At 41.9% G+C, this 19,972-nt stretch overlaps 1 protein-coding gene across 4 annotated transcripts in view; it reads right to left on the reverse strand.

Annotated features, from left to right (window-relative positions):
- Nucleotides 1-19,024, reverse strand: part of CAMSAP2 (calmodulin regulated spectrin associated protein family member 2) — a 113,308-nt gene extending 94,284 nt beyond the window's left edge. For all 4 annotated transcript variants that reach the window (XM_003938251.4, XM_003938250.4, XM_010348844.3 and 1 more), the window contains exon 1: nt 17,976-19,024. In XM_003938251.4, the coding sequence (XP_003938300.2) occupies nt 17,976-18,114 (139 nt within the window). In that variant the 5' untranslated portion in view covers nt 18,115-19,024. The remainder of the gene's footprint in view (nt 1-17,975) is intronic.
- Nucleotides 19,025-19,972: the final 948 nt, after the last annotated feature.

The following is a 19,972-nucleotide window of genomic DNA, read 5'->3' on the forward strand; positions in this document are numbered from 1 at the left end:
ATAGCTGCCTCAGCATGATGGTGAAGCTCAGTTTTAAACTGCAGAATATAGCACTGGTATTCGCTTACATTTGAGTACTGTAGGAAATGAACAGAAACTTTCAGTAGAACAACTGTAAAAGGAAAATTATTTGATTTTAAGATAACTACTATAAAATGTTAATAATGGATTTTTATTTCCTGTATCAATTAAAAATGGCTAATATAGGTTATCTGGCATCCAAATATTAGCTGTGAAAAGTAAATGCTCATTATCAGTATTACAAATTTATCTATCATACCTATACATCCACCTAGCATTTACTTACTGCTTTTACATACATTTTCATACATGACCTTATAATATCTTGTCAGACACTGTCCTAAACATGCATTCTGTCATTTAATCCTGACAACCCTTCTACCCTATTTTACAGAAAAAGAACTCAAGAAGGACATCTTGCCCAGGGCACATAGCTGGTAAGTATAGAATTCTAGCTCTATACTACCTTGCCAAACAGATTCCATAATAATGATACGCTAAGATCACAAGGATGGAAGGTGGAAGACAAGTGTCCAGGGGTTGCTTCCATTTCATTAAACCATACGCACTAACCTAAGTTGTGAAAGGGTAAGTTTTAAAAAGACCCCAATGCAAGGAAAAGGGAAAGATCCACAGCAAATCAAAGACTATTTCAGCCGGGCGCGGTGGCTCAAGGCTGTAATCCCAGCACTTTGGGAGGCCGAGGCGGGTGGATCACAAGGTCAAGAGATCAAGACCATCCTGGTCAACATGGTGAAACCCCGTTTCTACTAAAAATACAAGAAATTAGCTGGGCATGGTGGCGCGTGCCTGTAATCCCAGCTACTCAGGAGGCTGAGGCAGGAGAATTGCCTGAACCCAGGAGGCGGAGGTTGCGGTGAGCCGAGATCGCGCCATTGCACTCCAGCCTGGGTAACAAGAGTGAAACTCCGTCTCAAAAAAAAAAAAAAAAAGAAAAAGAAAAAGAAAATAAACAGCAAAATCAAAGATAAGAGGTTTCACTTTCTCCCTAACCTCCAGAATACAAAAAGTAAGAAATTAATACTGACAGAAAGGCTGAGTGAAATACCACTGCTAGAACTGCAAAGGATAAGAGACAAGTTTTTCTTGTACACCATGACTTAAACAGAACATACTTAATCATGTTACTGTAAGTCCTGACTAGATCTAAGTTTTGAAATTAACATACACCTGAAATGCTTGAGATACAGGTAGAGGGAGCAGAGACAGTATTGCTCAAGGCAATTTTCTATAAAACTGGGTTAGCCTACCAGTTGCAGCCACATTCCAGCAAGTGACACAGATTTCGTTAAAACGATAAAGGGGCAGGAGGCAGGAGGGGAGTGCATTTCAGAGACATCATCACACTAAATCATGGGAACACTGCCTTATTTTCCAAATTAAAAAACAGTTTCTAAAATAATTACTATTATACAACTTGTAAGTTTCAAAGAACTCCAATTGAAAGTAAGCCACAGATTCTGAACCTGAAATTAACCAAAAGACGGCTAACTCATCTCACTATAAGGTACCTCAAAGAGAGCAAGATACTTATCTGTCCCATGTCACTAGGAAACACAGCACACACTCAAGTATTTACCAAAATAATATTTGGGCACAGGTGGCTCAGGACTGTAATCCCAGCACTTTGGGAAGCCGAGATGGGTGGATCACTTGAAGTCAGGAGTTCAAGACCAGCCTGGCCAAAATGGTGAAACCCTGCCTCTACTAAGAGTACAAAAATTAGCCAGTTGTGGTGGTGTGCGCCTGTGATCCCAGTTACTCGGGAGGCTGAGGCCGGAGAATCACTTGAACTCAGGAGGCGGAGGTTGCAGTGAGCTGAGATTGCACCATTGCACTCCAGCCTGGGTGACAAAAGTAAGAGTCCATCTTAAAAAAAAAAAAAAACAAACAAACAAAAAAAAAGAAATTAACCAAAAGACATAAAGATGATCAATAACATTTAAAACTTCATAGTATCAGTAATCAAAGAAAGTTATCAAAATGGCAAACCCACTGTGGACAAGGATGTACTAATATGAATACTCTCATATATGACCAAAGGGCAAGGATCACGTCTGCCTTAGTTTACATGATATGGACCTCTAGGGCCTAACTCAGTGCCTGGTACATGGTAAACAAAGATCCGATAATTTTTTTTTAAATGTTATTAAAAAAAAAAATTCTAGTCACTACCCTTTCCCAGAAAGTACTTCCAGATTTCAAATCTCCCCTCAAGTTTACTTTTTGATTCTGTGCTAGTAATCATTATTTACTCCTTGTACATGCTTTGAAAAACTTTAGCTTTCTCTTGGCCACTCTTAATTTCTGTGATAGCAATCCCTCCCAAAAACAAGTATGTTTTCAGTTTACCTACATTCATTCTGAAATTTGGTAAAAATTTGGGCTTTGAGAAAGTTTAGGCTTTAGATTTCAAAAGATTTGGTTGCATCCTAATTTTACCATTTACTTTTTTTCTTTTCTTTCTTTCTTTTTTTTTTGAGAAAGTCTCACTCTGTTGCCCAGGATGGAGTACACTGACCTGCTCTCAGCTCACTGCAACCTCCAGTTCCTGGGTTCAAGTGATTCTCATGCCTCAGCCTCCCAAGTAGCTGGGACTATAGGTATGTACCACCACACCCAGCTAATTTTTGCATTTTTAGTAGAGATGGGGTTTCAACATGCTGGCCAGACTGATCTTGGACTCCTGACCTCAGGTGACCACCTGCCTTGGCCTCCCAAAGTGCTGGGATTACAGGCATGAGCCACTGTGCCCAGCCCAGCCATTTACTTGATATGGGATCTTGAATTCAGTAATTAACTTCTCTGAGTTTTAGTTTCTTCATATTTCACAAATGTGCTGCCTACACCTACTCTGACCTCAACTTCCTCCACTTCCCACAGGCCACTATGTTCCCAATACCCAACTCTTGCTTTTGCTAGACCATGCCAGGCTCAGACCTTTTGGCCTTTACACTAGAGGCCTTCTGCCTCTAATGTTCCTCCCCTTAACTGGATAAACGGCTGGCTCTTTCCATTCAGATCTCAGTTAAATGTAACTCCTCAAACACACTTTCCCTGATCGCCCACTCACTCACTGTAGGTTAATTCTCTAGAGAACAATTACTACTATCCCATAATATTTTGTTTATTTATCTTCTTCCTCTCACTGTAAGGTACCTCAAGGAGAGCAAGACACTTACGTGTCCTGTGTCACTAGTACCTGAAACACAGCACGCACTCAAATATTTACCAAAAGAATGCACACAAGTACCTACACAGAGCCTTCCCTTCAAAGAAGGTACCAATTAAAAGTTAGCTCCCTCCGGCCCTTCACATTATTACCAAACGTGGTAAGTGTGGTACAGCATTCCTGGGCTTAAATTATTACCTCCACTCCTCCCATTACCCTATAAGGCCAAAGCACGTCTTCTGAGCTCCAGATCTTTATAAGCCACCAGCCTACTCAGCTCTTCACTTGGGTGTCACAAAGACATCTAACTCAAAATGGAAGCCAGGTTTCTCAGTGAGCAGGGAAGTTACAAACATGGAAAAAGGAAAGACTAGAATGAACTCTGTGGCACTGGTTGGAATGGGAAGTGTCAGTATAAATACATGATGCTTCAGATATGTATCTCTTTATATACATGGATAGCAAAAGAAATAGATTTAGCTATACATTATGTATATATGTGTATGTTTGTTATCTGTCTGCTAAATGACACCGTTAGAAATAAGCCTAGCAGCTATATCTTGGTTTCTAATACCTATGCCACCAAAAGCAACAGGGCTCCTTGAAGAAATGTTTTCAGGGCTGGAGCATGGAAAGTACAAGATATGCTTAGAGCCGGGCGTGGTGGCTCAAGCCTGTAATCCCAGCACTTTGGGAGGCCGAGGCGGGTGGATCACGAGGTCAAGAGATCGAGGCCATCCTGGTCAACATGGTGAAACCCCGTTTCTACTAAAAATACAAAAAAATTAGCTGGGCATGGTGGCGCGTGCCTATAATCCCAGCTTCTCAGGAGGCTGAGGCAGGAGAATTGCCTGAACCCAGGAGGTGGAGGTTGCGGTGAGCCGAGATCGTGCCATTGCACTCCGGCCTGGGTAACAAGAACGAAACTCTGTCTCAAAAAAAAAAAAGATATGCTTAGAACATCTTTTCTGTGTGTATGTGCTGGAAGGTAAGGAATTGATAACAAATAATGGAGCCATGTCAAAAGAACACAGGATCTAGATGGAAGGGGATGCCGTTGGCTAAAACTGGGAAAATATGAGCATCAGAATAAATAATAAAAGAATTATAACCCACTCAATAAAACACACCTCAATGAGTCCATCCTGATACAAATAAATAAATTAAAAAGGAAGCTCTTTCTTGTGGTAGAATACTAACTAATAAATGGGGAAAAAAAGGATAGCAATAACAGCAATAATTGGTTCAGGCAAGAATCATTACTGTATTCTAAAATGGTAGGTAACAGTTTAATGAACAGGATATTTTGAATTATCTCCCTACAAATTACTTACTAATTTAAAGTGAAAAAATAATTTTATAATGGAAAAAACTGGCAGCTACTACTTAGCCCAAGTGATCAAAGTTAACATCACCTATACTGGACCAAACATTATGTGTCCCCTGATATGACTTAGTGAGAATACAACATCTCTTCTGCAGTAGTCTATCAGGCTTCTATAACTTGAACCTATTCTAACTTGAATAAAGAAACCTTAAACAAATCCAAATTTAGAGACATTCTATAAAATAACAGGCCTATTGTTTTTAGAAGAAGTATGTTTTAATAAAGGGAAAAAATCAACACAATGCTCAGACAATTTTGCAGGTACTGGGAAGGAAGACTTCCCATGCCTCCTCTGCCTTCCTGGCACCACTATATAGGGAGTATGTCAAGTTGTTCTGATCTTGGAAGACATGGAGGGTAAGGAGACTTTCATTTGTCTGAGTATCTTTGTTGTAGGGCTCCCTGACTGCCAAGTGGTTTGTCTCTGGGTACCTCTCAGGCACCCTTGCCCAAGTCTCCTGGGGAATGCAGGGCTGGTGCTGTAAAGAGGCAACAGGGCACATCTGCTGACAGAGAGACAGCTGGTAGTCGTGGTAGTGGCAGTGATAGCAAGAGCAGTACAGGAGTGGGTCTGTCAGAGGGGAGCAGGGAGGAGTGAATGGAAGAGAGAGGATAAGGGAAGTAGAAAAGAGGGAAGAAGGCCAAAGGTAGGGTAGCACCAGTGGGCAGAAGCAGTAGGGGTTTAGGAAGTGGTCTCCAGTCCCTGGGTCTCCATCAGCTCTTGTCTGAGGGCAGGACTCTGTGTAATTTGTTGTTCTTCCTACTGTCTAGGTATTCCTATCAATACCAGTACCTGTGCAAGGATCTCATCATTGTCCCAATCACTTAGACCAAAGGTGGAGGGGGACATCTGCTAAATCAGGGCCCAAAACTCCAGAACAGAGAACAGGAACACACAGAAGGTGGTATCCAGTCAGCTTCTGCAGAGAACTGGCTGCCTATACCAGACACACAAGGCAAAACTTTGGCAAGAGCTAAGACAATGCCTAAGGAAGGGGCTTAAAATCCAGCCAGCATACAGCTAAGGGTGTTTTCTTTTTTATATTTTTTTTACTTCTGTTGTCCAGACTGGAGTGCAGCAGAACAATCTCAGCTCACTTTAACCTCCATCCACCGAGTTCGAGCAATTCTCTTGCCTCAGCCTACCGAGTAGCTGGAACTACAGGCACACACCACTGGCTAATTTTTTGTATTTTTTAGTAGAGACGGGGTTTCACCATGTTGGCCAGGGTGGTCTCCAACTCCTAACCTCAAGTGATCACCTGCCTCAGCTTCCAAAGTGCCAGGACTACTGGCATGAGCCACCACGCCCAGGCTGGTGCTTTATCTTCAAAAGTGTTAGTATCATGAAAGACACAGACTGAAGAACTATTCCAGGTTAAAGGAGACTTAAGAGACATGACAACTAAATGTGAAGCATGATCCTGAATTGGGAAACAAAATAGCAATAATGGAAATCAAAACAACTAGCAAATCTGAATATGGGCTGTGAATTAGATAATGATATCACATCAAGGTTAAATTTACCAATTTTTAACAGAGATTATGTTCAGAAACTATCCTTCATTTTAGGAGATACACATTGAAGGAGTGTGGGGTACAATATCTCTAACATATTCTAAAAGGGTTCAGAAATATTATGTATATTTATATGCTATATATATGCACACACACATACACATGTTATATATACATTCCTGGCACGGCAGCTCATGCCTGTAATCTCAGCACTTTGGGAAGCTGAGGCAGGCAGCTCATTTGAGCTCAGGAGTTCAAGACCAGCCTGGCCAACATGGTGAAACCCTGTCTCTACTAAAAATACAAAAATTAGCTGGGTGTGGTGGCATGTACCTGTACCCCAGCTACTCAGGAGGCTGAGGCAGGAGAATTGCTTGAACCCAGGAGTTGGAGACTGCAGTGAGCTGAGACTGTGCCCCTGCATTCCAGCCTGGTAACAGAGCAAGACTGTCTCAAAAAAAAAAAAAAAGGTCAGGTACAGTGGCTCACGTCTGTAATCCCACTACTTTGGGAGGCCCAGGTGGATGGATTGCCTGAGGTCAGGCATTTCAGACCAGCATGGCAAATACAGTGAAATCACGTCTCTACTAAAAATACAAAAAAAAAATTAGATGGACATGGTGGTGGGCGCCTATAATCCCAGCTACTCAGGAGGCTGAGGCAGGAGAATCGCTTGAACCTGGGAGGTGGAGGTTGCAGTGAGCTGAAATAAAACCAATGTACTCCAGCCTAGGCAACGAAGGCAAAACTCCATCTCAAAAAAAAAAAAGTATGTATATATGTATGTGTGTATGTATGTGTGTGTGTGTGTGTGTGTGTGTACACATATATATGTATTTGCACACATATACACACATACAGGTATTTGTGTAGGAGGCAGGGAAGAGGAATGGGAGAGAATAAAACAAATAGGATAAAATATTAACAGTTGGTAAATCTGGGTAAAAAGTACTTGGGAATTCTTTATACTATTCTTACACATTTGAAATTATGTTGAAAAAAGTTACGAAACTTCAAAATGCCCCAAACCAATCTTTTCTCCCAAACTTGATGATCTTTCAGTGTTCCTTACATCAATAAAGAACACCACTATCCATGGGGTTGCACAAACCAGAAACCTAGGAGTCATCACTAATGCCTCTGTCTCCTTCAACTCCATTACAGAATCCAGTCCAAAGTCTTCCCCTTCTCACAACTTCAAACTCCAGCTTATGGTTCTCCCTTGTTCAGGCAACCCACACTTTTTAATCTTGATTACTACATTTACTCCAAATTTCGTCTTTTCACATTTACTCTGCTCTGCGCTCCAAATCATTCTCTACTGTAGCCAGAATTTGCTTATTTCCTATAAGCAAATTTGGTCATGTCACACATGCCACGACTATCCCCAAGGGTTTCCAATGACTTCTCACTTCTCTAAGGATTAAAATCCTTCCTCTGGCCTCCGAGAAAGGAATGATCCTATCCCTGCCAGTCACATTCAGTTCCCGGAAACCATGCTCTCTTTTACTACAGAGCCTCTGTACATTCTGAGCCCTTGCTTTGGAATGCTCTTTCTCCCTTTTCTTAACCCCATTTCAGATTCTCAGGGGCCAGTGATCCATTCAGTTACGGTCTAATTTCCCCCCAATAAAGAAAAAGAATATAGCATTTATCCTGCTTTCCCTGAACCTCAGTCTAACAAAATTTTACTTTTGAGGCTATTCAATTCTACTATAAAACAGGAGTAAGTGTGTAAAATGTAGGTGAAATGTTTGGAGATATTCTAAGTATATAAAGTAGCTAGTTTTAAAAGTTTGTTAAACATATAATTGATAGAGTATGTTAAATAAAGGTAAGCAGTTAATAGCACACATACATTAACATAGAAAGGGATGGGGAAAACAAGATATCTAATATTTACGAGGCACCTATGTATTAAATATTCACCATACACTAAATATACAAAGTACTAAATATTCATGGCATAGTAAATACGCATGACACTAAACAAGAGTCAATGAACACATGAGCACAATATTAATGAGTCCTTAATTCAGCTACCCATTGGTGATGCCACTCTGGCCCATGTGTCCTCTGCCCAAGGAACACAAAGCCCATGGCTATCATCAGGCTTCTGGCAAGCTACAGCTGTGGCAGACTTCCTTGTCCCACATCTGTCTAATAGAGCAAGTGTGTGTGGCACTGGCCTGTGTCCCTGAGGGCCTCTTTGTTCAAACCTCAGCTCTGGTCCTGGTGATCAAACTATCAACAGAGAAGGTGAATGTTGTAGAGAGAGGACATATGAACAGTACATACTGCAGGATTCAGGGAGTGTGGTCCTTCCTTGTTTGCACCTTATCCTAAGTGTTGTAACCCATCCTGTCTCTTTCCTCTTGCTTCTCACCATAAATTGATTTAACAGATCACATAATTTGAGCATTTTAAGTTGTACTATGAGCTTTCTAGGGTAGTTTTGTACGGCATGTGATTAGAGGCTACCATTGGATCAAGGTGATTTCCCACACAGCACTCAGAGTAATCAAATAATAAAGGGAAATTTATTTTTAAAACAGTATTCCAGCTAATAAATAGAGAAGTCATGATAGAGAGATAACCAGACATTAAGTATCTTGTGGTAGAAGTACATACCACCTATAACATATACCAAAAAAAAAAAAAAAAAAAAAACTAAATGTAATCGATCCTCTAGATCTAACTATCAATTTACAATGAATACAGAGGACAGCCGGGCGCGGTGGCTCAAGCCTGTAATCCCAGCACTTTGGGAGGCCGAGGCGGGTGGATCACAAGGTCAAGAGATCGAGACCAACCTGGTCAACATGGTGAAACCCCGTCTCTACTAAAAATACAAAAGATTAGCTGGGCATGGTGGCGCGTGCCTATAATCCCAGCTACTCAGGAGGCTGAGGCAGGAGAATTGCCTGAACCCAGGAGGCGGAGGTTGCGGTGAGCCGAGATTGCGCCATTACACTCCAGCCTGGGTAACAAGAGTGAACTCCGTCTCAAAAAAAAAAAAAAAAAAAAAGAATACAGAGGACAAACAGAAACTTGTTAATATAATGGAGCTCCAAACTGTGGGAAACTTTATAGGACAAATACTCTGGTTTCTCCAACAAATAAACTGCAAGGAAGATAAAATGAGATGGAGAAGGAGCCTATACTTTTAAGAAAAAAAATCTTCTTGTCATATAAACCTGAAAAAGAAAAAAAAAAAAAATGTAAAGAGACATCAACCAATTGCAAAGCATGGCTTTTAGATGGATACTGACTAGAACAAATAAAACTGTAAAATAAAAACAAAAAATATTTAAGAGACAATCAGAAATATTAGTATTGATGGTATGAAATCCTGTGATGGCAACAGTACTGTGATAGCTGTGCCATGATTACATTTAAAAAAGGGAACGGACTTACAGAAATAAATACTGATACATGTATAGATGTGATGACATGATGTTTGGAATTTGTTTCAAATAATTGACAGTGATGGGGGTTGTTTAGAGACAAATCAAGACTGGCCATAAGTTCACGAATGCAGAGGCTGGATGATGGATACATGAAAGATTATTGTTACTGTATATATTTGAGATTTTCTATAATCAATGCTTCTGTCTGTTTAAAGAGAAAGAAAAAAGCAAGAGAAGAGTGTAGAACTTTCATTAGGGAAGAGCTCTGAATGGTGTGGTACCTACCACAGATATGAGATCTAGAAATGCTACAGCCATTTTCTTTCTTTCTTTCTTTCTATTTTTTTTTTTTTTTTTTTTTTTTGAGACGGAGTCTCACCCTGTAGCCCAGGCTGGAGTGCAGTGGCGCGATCTCGGCTCATTGCATCCTCTGCCTCCTGGGTCCCGGTTCAAGCAATTCTCCTGTCTCGGCCTCCAGAGTAGCTGGGATTACAGGCGTGTGCCACCATGTCCAGCTAATTTTTGTATTTTTAGTAGAGACGGGCTTTCACCATGTTGGTCAGGCTGCTCTTGAACTCCTGACCTTGTGATCCGCCCGCCTCGGCCTCCCAAAGTGCTGGGATCACAGACGTGAGCCACCATGCCTGACCACTACAGCCATTTTCTACCATAATACTGGGCAGCCTGACAATGAAGTCCACACATGAAGAAGGGTGCAGCTAAAAGGATCACAGAGAAATGAAACTATAGCCCTGATCAAATCAAAACCAAAGCCCACCCCACTTGAGGACTTTTTCACAAACAATAAATCCTTAGGGTTTTTTTCTTTTCTTTTTTTTTTTAAATCCTCTTTACTGTTAGCCAATTTGAGGTGGATTTTCTGCTACTACAAGTGAGGACAGCATAACTGATACAATCTCCCATTTACTTTCAACCTAATCATGTTTCTGTCTCTATATTCCCCTCAAAATGTTCTCAGCAAAGTCATCAATAACTTCCTTCTTGCTAAATCTAATGGATCTCTCCTTCATCCTCAATGTTCTCTTCCCTTGTCTTCTGAGACTCCACATTGCCCTGGTTTTCTTTTTTTTCTCTCTAGTTACTCTATGCCTATCTCCTTTGCTGGCTGGCCTGTCTTGAGTCCTTTCTTTCTCCAAATTCTCCTTCTAAGAGACTGGCAGTCAGCTGGGTAGGGTGGCTCACACATGTAATCCCAACACTTTGGGAAGCTGAGGCAGGAGGAGTGCTTGAATCCAGGAGTTTAAGACCAGCTTGGGCAACATAGTGAGACCCCATCTCTACAAAACATTTTCAAAAAAGTTAGCCAGACATGTAGTCCCAGCTACTCAAAAGGCTGAGGCAGGAAGATCACCTGAGACCAGAAATTTGAGGCTGCAATATGATCACATGACTGTACTTGGCCTGGGTGACGGTGAGAACTTATCTCTTTAAAAAAAAAAAAAAAAAAAAAAAGTGATGGCCAGTCGAGGTGGCTCATGCCTGTAATTCCAACACTTTGGGAGGGGAAGGCAGGTGGATCATCACGTCAGGAGTTCACAACCAGTCTGGCCAATGTGGTGAAAACTCCACCTCTACTAAAAACACAAAAAATTAGCTGGGTGTGGTGGCGGGCGCCTGTAATCCCAGCAACTCGGTAGTCTGAGACAAGAGAATTGCTTGAACCCGGGAGGTAGAAGTTGCAGTGAGCCGAGATCGCGCCACTGCACTCCAGCCTGGGTGACAGAGCAAGACTCCGTCTTGAAGAAACAAAACAAAACAAACAAGTGACTTGTGACTGGTAGTCACCTACTTTTTAAATTTTAATTACCACCTGTAGTTCTCATCCCTGAAGTCCTCTAAGCTCCATACATGAATTTCAACAGGCCTAATGTACACACCACCATTTTATATGTTCCTCAAACTCAATACGGTTCTTTGCCCGCTTTCTGTTAAACACATACACTGGCCCTCTTCCGTTGCTCCCTTTCTCATAAAACAGAATCAATCTTAATACTTCCCAAGATTTCACCTTTTCTTCTACATATCCAATCAATCACCAAGCCTTATCCTTTACATTCTTCTGCATCTTTCCATACGCACTGCTACCATCACATTCAAGACGCCATCATCTCTCACCTGAACCATAATAACTTCCTAACTGGTTTCCTCCTTCATAACTCTTGGGCCTCCTCCAATTTATTTTCCACTGTTTCCAAGACATCTTTTTTAAAATTGTGGTAAAATATACATTACATAAACTTTACTATTTTAGCCATTTTTAAGTGTATTCCAAGAGATTTTCTAAAAACAAATCTTCTGGTGATATCACCTTGCTTGTAATAGAAACCGAGTGGCTTAGGATCCAGGGGGGAAGGAGACTTCTCACAAGGTCTACTCTTTTATACCTCTGAGTTTTGAATCTGTACCTGTATACATATTTTAAAAATATCTTTAATTCTTAATAAATTTTCAAGAATCTATAATCAAGACCTCTAGCATCTATTTTTTTAAAGGGTAGGTAATAGAAAATATTTCTGCTGTTTCAAAATCTGATACAAGACAAATTTTTAGAAAACGTAAATTAGAAAGTAAGTTTACATGGTCAGCAATCTATTTTAACGTTATCATTGCCCAGGCACAATGGCTCATAGCTGTAATCTCAGCACTTTGAGAGGCTGAGAGAGGTGGATCACTTGACCCCAGAAGTCTGAGATCAGCCTGGCCAACCTCATCTCTAATAAAAATCCAGGAAAAGCATAACACAGAGGTTAAGATACAAATTTCAGTATCACAAAGGCTTAGACTCTAATTTTGTTTCCACTGCTTACAAGCTGTATGATCAAGGGCAAGTTAGTTAACGCCTTTAAATCTGTCTCATTGTTTATTTAAAAAAGAGCAAACTATCATATATTTCCTAAATTCTTATTTTCGACTTGAATCTCTGTGAAATCGGTATGTCTTATAATTAATTTGTACTTCAATGCACCAAAAAAAAAAAAAAAAAAAAAACAAAAAAATCCCTTCTTGGATCACAATAGTGTGTCTTATAATATTTATAGCAGTGATTCTCAACCTGGGCTCCTTTTGTTCCCCAGGAGACATCTGGAGATGTCTGGAGACATTTTAGGTTGTCACAACCAGGGTAGGAGGAGGTATAGAGGTAGGGAACACTATTAGCATGTAGTGGGTAAAGGCCACAGATGCTGCTAAAATCCCATAACGCACAGTACATACCCCAACAACAAAGAATTATCTGGCCAATTGTTTTGCAGTTGAGAAGCCCTGTTTTAGAGTCTGAGAACAAATAAAAAATTAATATCTACTTAATAGGCTCATTCTCAGAATTAAAAGAAATAACACATATAAAATGCTTAGAAGAGTAATTAGCACAAAGTACATGTTTAATAAACTTAATAGTTTTTCTTTCTTTTTAACCTAATGTGCTTAGGATAATTTAACTACTAAATAAACACCAAATTCCTTCACCTTACCCTTCACACAATTCTGTCCTAGTTTGTCTTTCAAACCTGGCTCTCTCACTGCTTCATTACATAAACCTCATCCCATCAATCTGGTCTATGTTGTTTCATTAGCACTACCCGGGGTTCACAACTCCATCCCTACACACAAACCGTTTCCTCCATCTACACTGCCTACTTTCCATTCAGCCTGACTCTCTTCAGGACATAGCTTAAATGTCACCTCCACTAGAGAGGTCTTCCTTCACAGATCTCTGATGAGGCTGGAAGTGACCTCCCCACCGCCACTCCACTGCATCATACGCCTACCAATCTCCCTCTGACTGTCATAGTTCCAATTATATGCCTCTTATCTTATTTCTGAACTCTACTATAGTTATACATTTATCACACCTTCCCTACTAAAGCATAAACTCTTAAAGGCATAGCTTAAACACACAGACACTGTTGAATCAGACCATTCTCCTAAACTTTCTCCCTCCAGGGCTTCATTGTTAGTACACTTTCTTCTCTGTCAACGGCATCGCAATTCATCCGATCAGTCACCACATCTCAAACTCTCAGGTAACCTCATACTTCTTAAAACCTCAGGTGACCTTCTTATAGATTCCCTTTTCATTTAAACCACTTCCCATGTACCCAGTCACTCAGAAATACTAGAGATTAAATCTCTGCAACATTTTTTCTATCATTTGCCTCCTTTCCATTTTTCTGACTTCTACCCATAGAGTACAGTAGTCATGAGTATAGACTAAAGTCAAATTCCCTGGGTTCAGATCCCAACTCCATAAGGTAGGTAACTCTGGGTAAGTTCCTAAGGCCCTGGGCCTCACTTTCCTCCTCAGTAAAATTGGAATGAGCAGTTCCGCCTCATAAGGCTGTCATAAGGATTAAAATGATACAGTATGTGTACAGCGCTTGAGACACAGTAAGAGCTCAACAAATATTAGCAGCTTTATTTTATTTTACTTTATTTTTTGAGATGAGGTCTCGCTCCTGTTGCCCAGGCTGGAGTACAACAGCGCAATCTTGGCTCACTGCAACCTCCACCTCCCGGATTCAAGTGATTCTCCTGCCTTAGCCTCCCGAGTAGCTGGTATTACAGGTGCTTGCCACCACGCCCAGCTTATTTTTGGATTTTTAGGAGAGATGGGATTTCACCATGTTGGTCAGGCTGGTCTCGAACTCCTGACCTCAGGTGACCCACCGGCCTAAGCCTCCCAAAGTGCTGGGATTACAGGCGTGAGCTACCACGCCTATATTGGCCTATATTAGCAGTTTTATTACCATACCCCCTCCTACTTCAAGACATGATGAACTCTCTTTTTTTTTTCCATATTGGTTTTTTAAATTCTTCTATTGACTACAAAGTCAAAGACAAAGGACCTCATCTCTTGCCAAGACTCCTGCAATAATGTCCCAAACAGACCCCTCTGCTGCGGGTCTGTCTTAACCACAATGCTACCCACTGCTCTCAATAATCTTCATGTATATGCAAGAGTCAGACCTCATATAGGACTCCGACAGCAAGATCTGTTAAGATAGACAACTGTAACAAGGTATATTTATAATAGGAAATATTTTATATCACTAAACTAGGATAAAAAGGGGAATAATAGTTGAGAAGATTGAATTGATAAACTGACACTGGGAAATGGGCCTTGAATTCCAAATTCAAGAGTGTCACAAGAGGTTTTGCACCATTTCCCCCAAAGGAATTAAAGGAACAGAACATTTAAAGAAAATTCAGTAAAATCTCTGTTTAAATGGGTTAAGCTCTTCAAATATAGAAAAGACGCAAATAGTTGAACTTTTTCCTCCTTTGCAATTTAGATGATCTATTTACTGTTTCAAATTCATCTATAAAAATGTATTCTTCATTTAATCAAACATTTAATGTATCTGCATTCTTCCACAAAATAAACTATTAAAATTTGGACTATCTGTAATACTTCTGTAATACTACTGTAAAGAGAAGAAAATGATTCAAAGGTCTTGACATAAGACTTCAAATTACGTAAATATTCCATATCTGCTTTCTAGGTATTACACCACCAGTGTTTATTTTTTTTAAGTTCAGTTACTTCATTCTATGTTCACAACATATTTATAGTCATTTAAAAGCTATCATTTTAAATGACTTGTACAATATACGTTTATAAGTGACTACTTTTTCAGTACATCAAAAATCAGAAAGTTTCTAATAGAAAACACCAAATCAGTGCCTGAAGACCCTGTATGTCATTGCTAAAGGAGTGATTTTAGTAAACTATACTTGAAAGCTGGGCTAATTTTTTGAATAACTGAATATAATTAGGTAATATCTTTGAAATATACTGTCTATTAACCTTTCCTGCACAACAGTATCTGCAGAAAATAAATAATATTACATCCAAAAAAATTAAAATTCCTAATTTTTCTATTCACTACATATAAATTTATGTTTTGAAAGACTGTTGATAAAGACTGTTGTAAACAAAATGTACAAACATAACATTCTAAATAATGTATTAATATATTGTTACTAAGTCATTTAAGGTCTTTTAAACTTGTTTTTCATCCCATGTGAATATGGTCTTTTCATCCATTCCAACTGCTGCCAAGGCAAAAATAATAACCAACAATATCATCTAAAACATCTGAAAATGAATTATGATTTGTACAATTTTTGAAGAAAAAAATGCTAGACTTCAATATGTACTATGTGCACATTTTTCACACTTGCAGATAAACGGGTTACTCTGCTGAATGGTATAGAGTAATAAGCAAAAACTTCAGAGGCAGTCAAGCAGAATACATCACTTGCCAGATGTTTAATCTCATGCAAATTAATCTGTGAGCTAGCTACCTTATCTGCAAAATGAGAACAGTATCTACAGGGTTGCTGCAGGAATAAATGAAGTAATGTATTCAGAGTGCTGGGTATATAACAGGAGTGTCCCACCTCCGGCAATATCTTACTACCCTCTGAAGTCAGACCTCAAATCAAAACTTATCTCTTGCCACTTACTAACACTGTGATAGTAGGAAAATTAACCACTCTATGCACTGACTTCCTCATATTTTTTAAATGGGAAACACAATACCTACATCAGAGAGTTGTTATGCATCCCTAATGTACAACTTAATGCAAAGCATCCAGCAGAGTGCCTGGCAGACATCAGATTCCACTGATACTAGATTCCTTTCATTTCCTTTCTTCTTCAGGTGTGTTCAGTGTGTTCAAGTGGTCCACAATCTACCAAACTGCCTGACACATATCCAGAAAGTAGGCCATTTTCTGGTCCTTTGTGTATGCACAGCAAAATTTTGACATCTGTACTGTAAGTGTCCTCTCAGTTCCAGACGGAAAGAAAATACTTCTCTTAATCCCCCTGCCTTCCACTTCATACATACTACTTTTCCACATAGGTGACTATGTAAATTTCCCTCTTTCCGTGTTTTCTAAGCACTTAAATAGCCTTCATTTGCCATCTAAATAGATAGCAGCTTCAGTGTGCTATTTAAGTTAAAACCAAAATACATTTATTATTCTCACTGCTTATATCAGTGGTGCCAGAATGTTTTCATAAAAAGGCAGTAACACTTTGTGCTTCTTCCTTTGAGTTACACTAGACATTTAATTTCAAAGAGATGTTTAAAATTTAAATTATTTGAAAAGGATTTATTACATTTATTCCTGATGCCAGTTTAATATCAAAGCATGAAAATTCAAGTAAAATTAAGGCTGCCATAAACATAATATCACATCAATGTGAAGTTTTCCGAAAAACAAATTCAAATAATTTTCCAAACACTGAGATTAATCTGCTCTTTAACTAGGATGTGTAAAGTCCTGAAAATACTCAGTTGTGTGTAAGTTTGAGCAGTAAAACCGAACTAAATCATTTACCAAAACATTAATTACATAGTCCTAAAATTGGAAATTAGCCACTCTCCCCACAAAAAAAACCTATATTTAACATCTGGAAGTTTGTGAGTACTAAGGAACTTTTCAACAAATATTTCATGTATCTAAAATTCAATAACAAAGGAATAGAATTCTTGGAAAATTACTCTTAAAAGTTACCAAATTACAGAAGCATCTTCCAATGAAAAACAGCTCTCTAATTTTTGCAGCATTTCACATGGGCTCCTAAAGCAACACTAAAGAATCACAACGGGAGGCCCTTTTCCTGTTATTTGCAAAGACGGGGTTATGGAGGGAGTGCTTAACTGCTACTGTACTATTCAATTTCTATGTCAACAGCACATGCCTTCAAAACACTCTTCTATTTAAAAAAATTCCCTAAGTAGGGAATTTTAATTCATGAAGCCAAAATACATTTGGAAAAGAGACGATGCCTCACTGATAATATGAAATGAAAACAACACCCTACAGTCAGCAAACTAAACATCGGTTTTAAATAACTGATTTAGTAAGCACCTAAAATGTGGGCAGAAGGCTGATACAGCCTTAAAGAGTAACAGCAAAAATTAATACTGCACTCGACACAGGCCACCTTATATCCGACAGAGCCTGAATAGCAGCCATCATCACACATGTCAAAATCAATATAGTACTATGCACCATCCACCTTCTTGCAATAATAAAGAAACCAACTCAGAATTCTTGGTGGTGTAATCACAATTATGACTGAGGCAGAAATATATGCAGCACAATGAAGAAGATACCACTCTATTAAAACCACTCTACGTAAAAACATGATAAAATTGCTCGCTGGGGCGGGGAAGGTAACACTTTTGCTATCCAATAAAAGGAATCTGGCCAAATCCCACCTGACCATTCACGGGCCCTTCACTGAAGACCAAACCTGCTTTCCTTATTTCTCCTTTCTTTCTCCTCGTCCTAGCCTCCCATCATCTCCCTGTACCTGTACGAGAAGACCGGCGTGGAGAGGGAACAAAAACCGGGATGCGGACCCCATCGGGAGGAAGAGGGGGAGAGAAGGGGTGACACCACTAACCTGTCCCAAAGGCTTTGGCCACCAGCCAGGCCAGATTGCAGGCGATTTTGGCCCTGGAGAAATCATAGTGGTCAAAGGGCTTGATGGCTGGAACAATGAACGTCTTTCTCATCTCCCTGGGGTCTGCAGCATCCCCCATCTTTCACGGCGGCTCCTCGGGACGTCCAGGCCCTAACCTTCACATGGCGTGGCCTCGCCGCCGCGGGGGTCGGGAGGGAGGGAGAGGCGAGCTCACACCATCGGGGCCCGGGCGACGTCCGCCCGGGCGCCGGCGCGGGAGGAGAAGCTCAGCTGTCCGCGCCGCGCGCCTGCCGCCTCCCGCGGGAGCCGCCGCCGCCGCCGCCGCTCCCGGGCATAGGAATGTGGCGGCGCCGTCTCCGTCCGCGCGTCCGTCCGTCCGTCCGTCCGTCCGTCCGCCCGCCCCGCGAGCGCGCGTGTGAGCGAGGCCGCCTCCCCTTTGTCTCGGTTTAGTCACACGGGCTTGGGGGAGGGTGGAGGCTGGAAGGGCCCGGAATTTTAAGGAGGCGGGGGGAGCCTTCAACAATCACGTTGCGGAACACGTCCCCGCCATCGCGCAGCCCGCGAGCCCTCGCCTCCCTCTCCCCTTCCCTCGGAGCCGGGAGACCCCTCACGCCTCGCGTGGGCGGCGGGACGGGCGGGACGAGCGGGGAGCGCGGGGCGGGGTGGCCCACGCAGCGCAGCCCGGCCGGGGCCCGCGGGAGACGCAGCGGCGGAAAACGTCAAAATCACTGCGGCTCGCAGGCCGCCGCCGGCCCGCCCCTGCTCCGCGCTCCCCCCCGTCGCCGTCTCCTCCTTCCCCTGCCGCCGCCGCCGCCGCCGCCTCCCGGTCTTCCTCCCTTGCTGACGGCAAACGGCCGCGAATCCCAAGCTCTCGGTGCCCGTCTTATCACATCTGTCCTTGTGATTTTTTTCCTGCCCTCCTTTCTGCCGCCCGCCGGGTCGCTCCCCCTCAGCCGCTGCCGCCGCCGCCGCCGCCGCCGCTGCGGTTTTCCGGCTGCGGCACTGGACCGAGGCGCAGACGCGGGACTGAGCATGCGCCCTGGCGCGGCGCCGACCCCCGCCCCCGCCCCCGCCCCGCGCCCCTCCCGCCGCCCGCCCACTGAGCATGCCCAGCCTCGCTCCCGCCCGCGCCCGGGATTCGGGGCGGCTGCCTTTTAATCATCGCTCTGGAGTACTCGCTTCAGTGGCCATCCTCCACGTCCCTGGCATTTGGCTGCGGCTGCTGCCTGGCACTGCTGAGAAAGGAAAGGGAAGGAAGGCAGAAGAGACAGAGAGGCCTGGCAATAGCTTTCATATTCTACTGACAACAGTGCTTCAGCAAAGAGAGTTGATATTTATTTAAAATGCTCATTATGTGACACGAGCTTTGCCAGCGAACTGGACCTGCACCGTCTCATGTAGCCCTCGCCATAACCCTGAGGGGTACATGTCATTGCTGACTGTCCACGGAAGAGAGGTGAAGTGAGCTGATTAGGTCATACGTGGAACTCATACAAGGCACTTAACCAGGATTGAGGATCTGTGGAGGCTCCAAACCAGTGGTAGTTTTATGATCCCGAGATACTTTCTTAACTCAATGCTCTCCACTTAAATGTTATCTCTAAGTGAGAGTGCACACATCCATCAATTCGCTCAGAAAAAAATGCATAAATTCTTGGCCGGGCGCGGTGGCTCACGCCTGTTATCCCAGCACTTTGGGAGGCCGAGGCGGGTTGATCACCTGAGGTCGGGAGTTTGAGGCCAGCCTGACCAACATGGAGAAATCCTGTCTTTACTAAAAAGACAAAACTAGCCGGGCGCCGTGGTGCATGCCACTCCTGTAATCCCAGCTGCTCTGGAGGCTGAGGCAAGAGAATCGCTTGAACTCAGGAGGTGGAGGTTGCAGTGAGCTGAGATCATGCCATTGCACTCCAGCCTGGACAACAAGAGCAAAACTTTGTCTCAAAAAAAAAAAAAAAGCATAAATTATTTCACAA

This window comes from Saimiri boliviensis, chromosome 14 (assembly GCF_048565385.1).
Source record: "Saimiri boliviensis isolate mSaiBol1 chromosome 14, mSaiBol1.pri, whole genome shotgun sequence".
Classification (NCBI taxonomy): Eukaryota; Metazoa; Chordata; class Mammalia; order Primates; family Cebidae; genus Saimiri; species Saimiri boliviensis.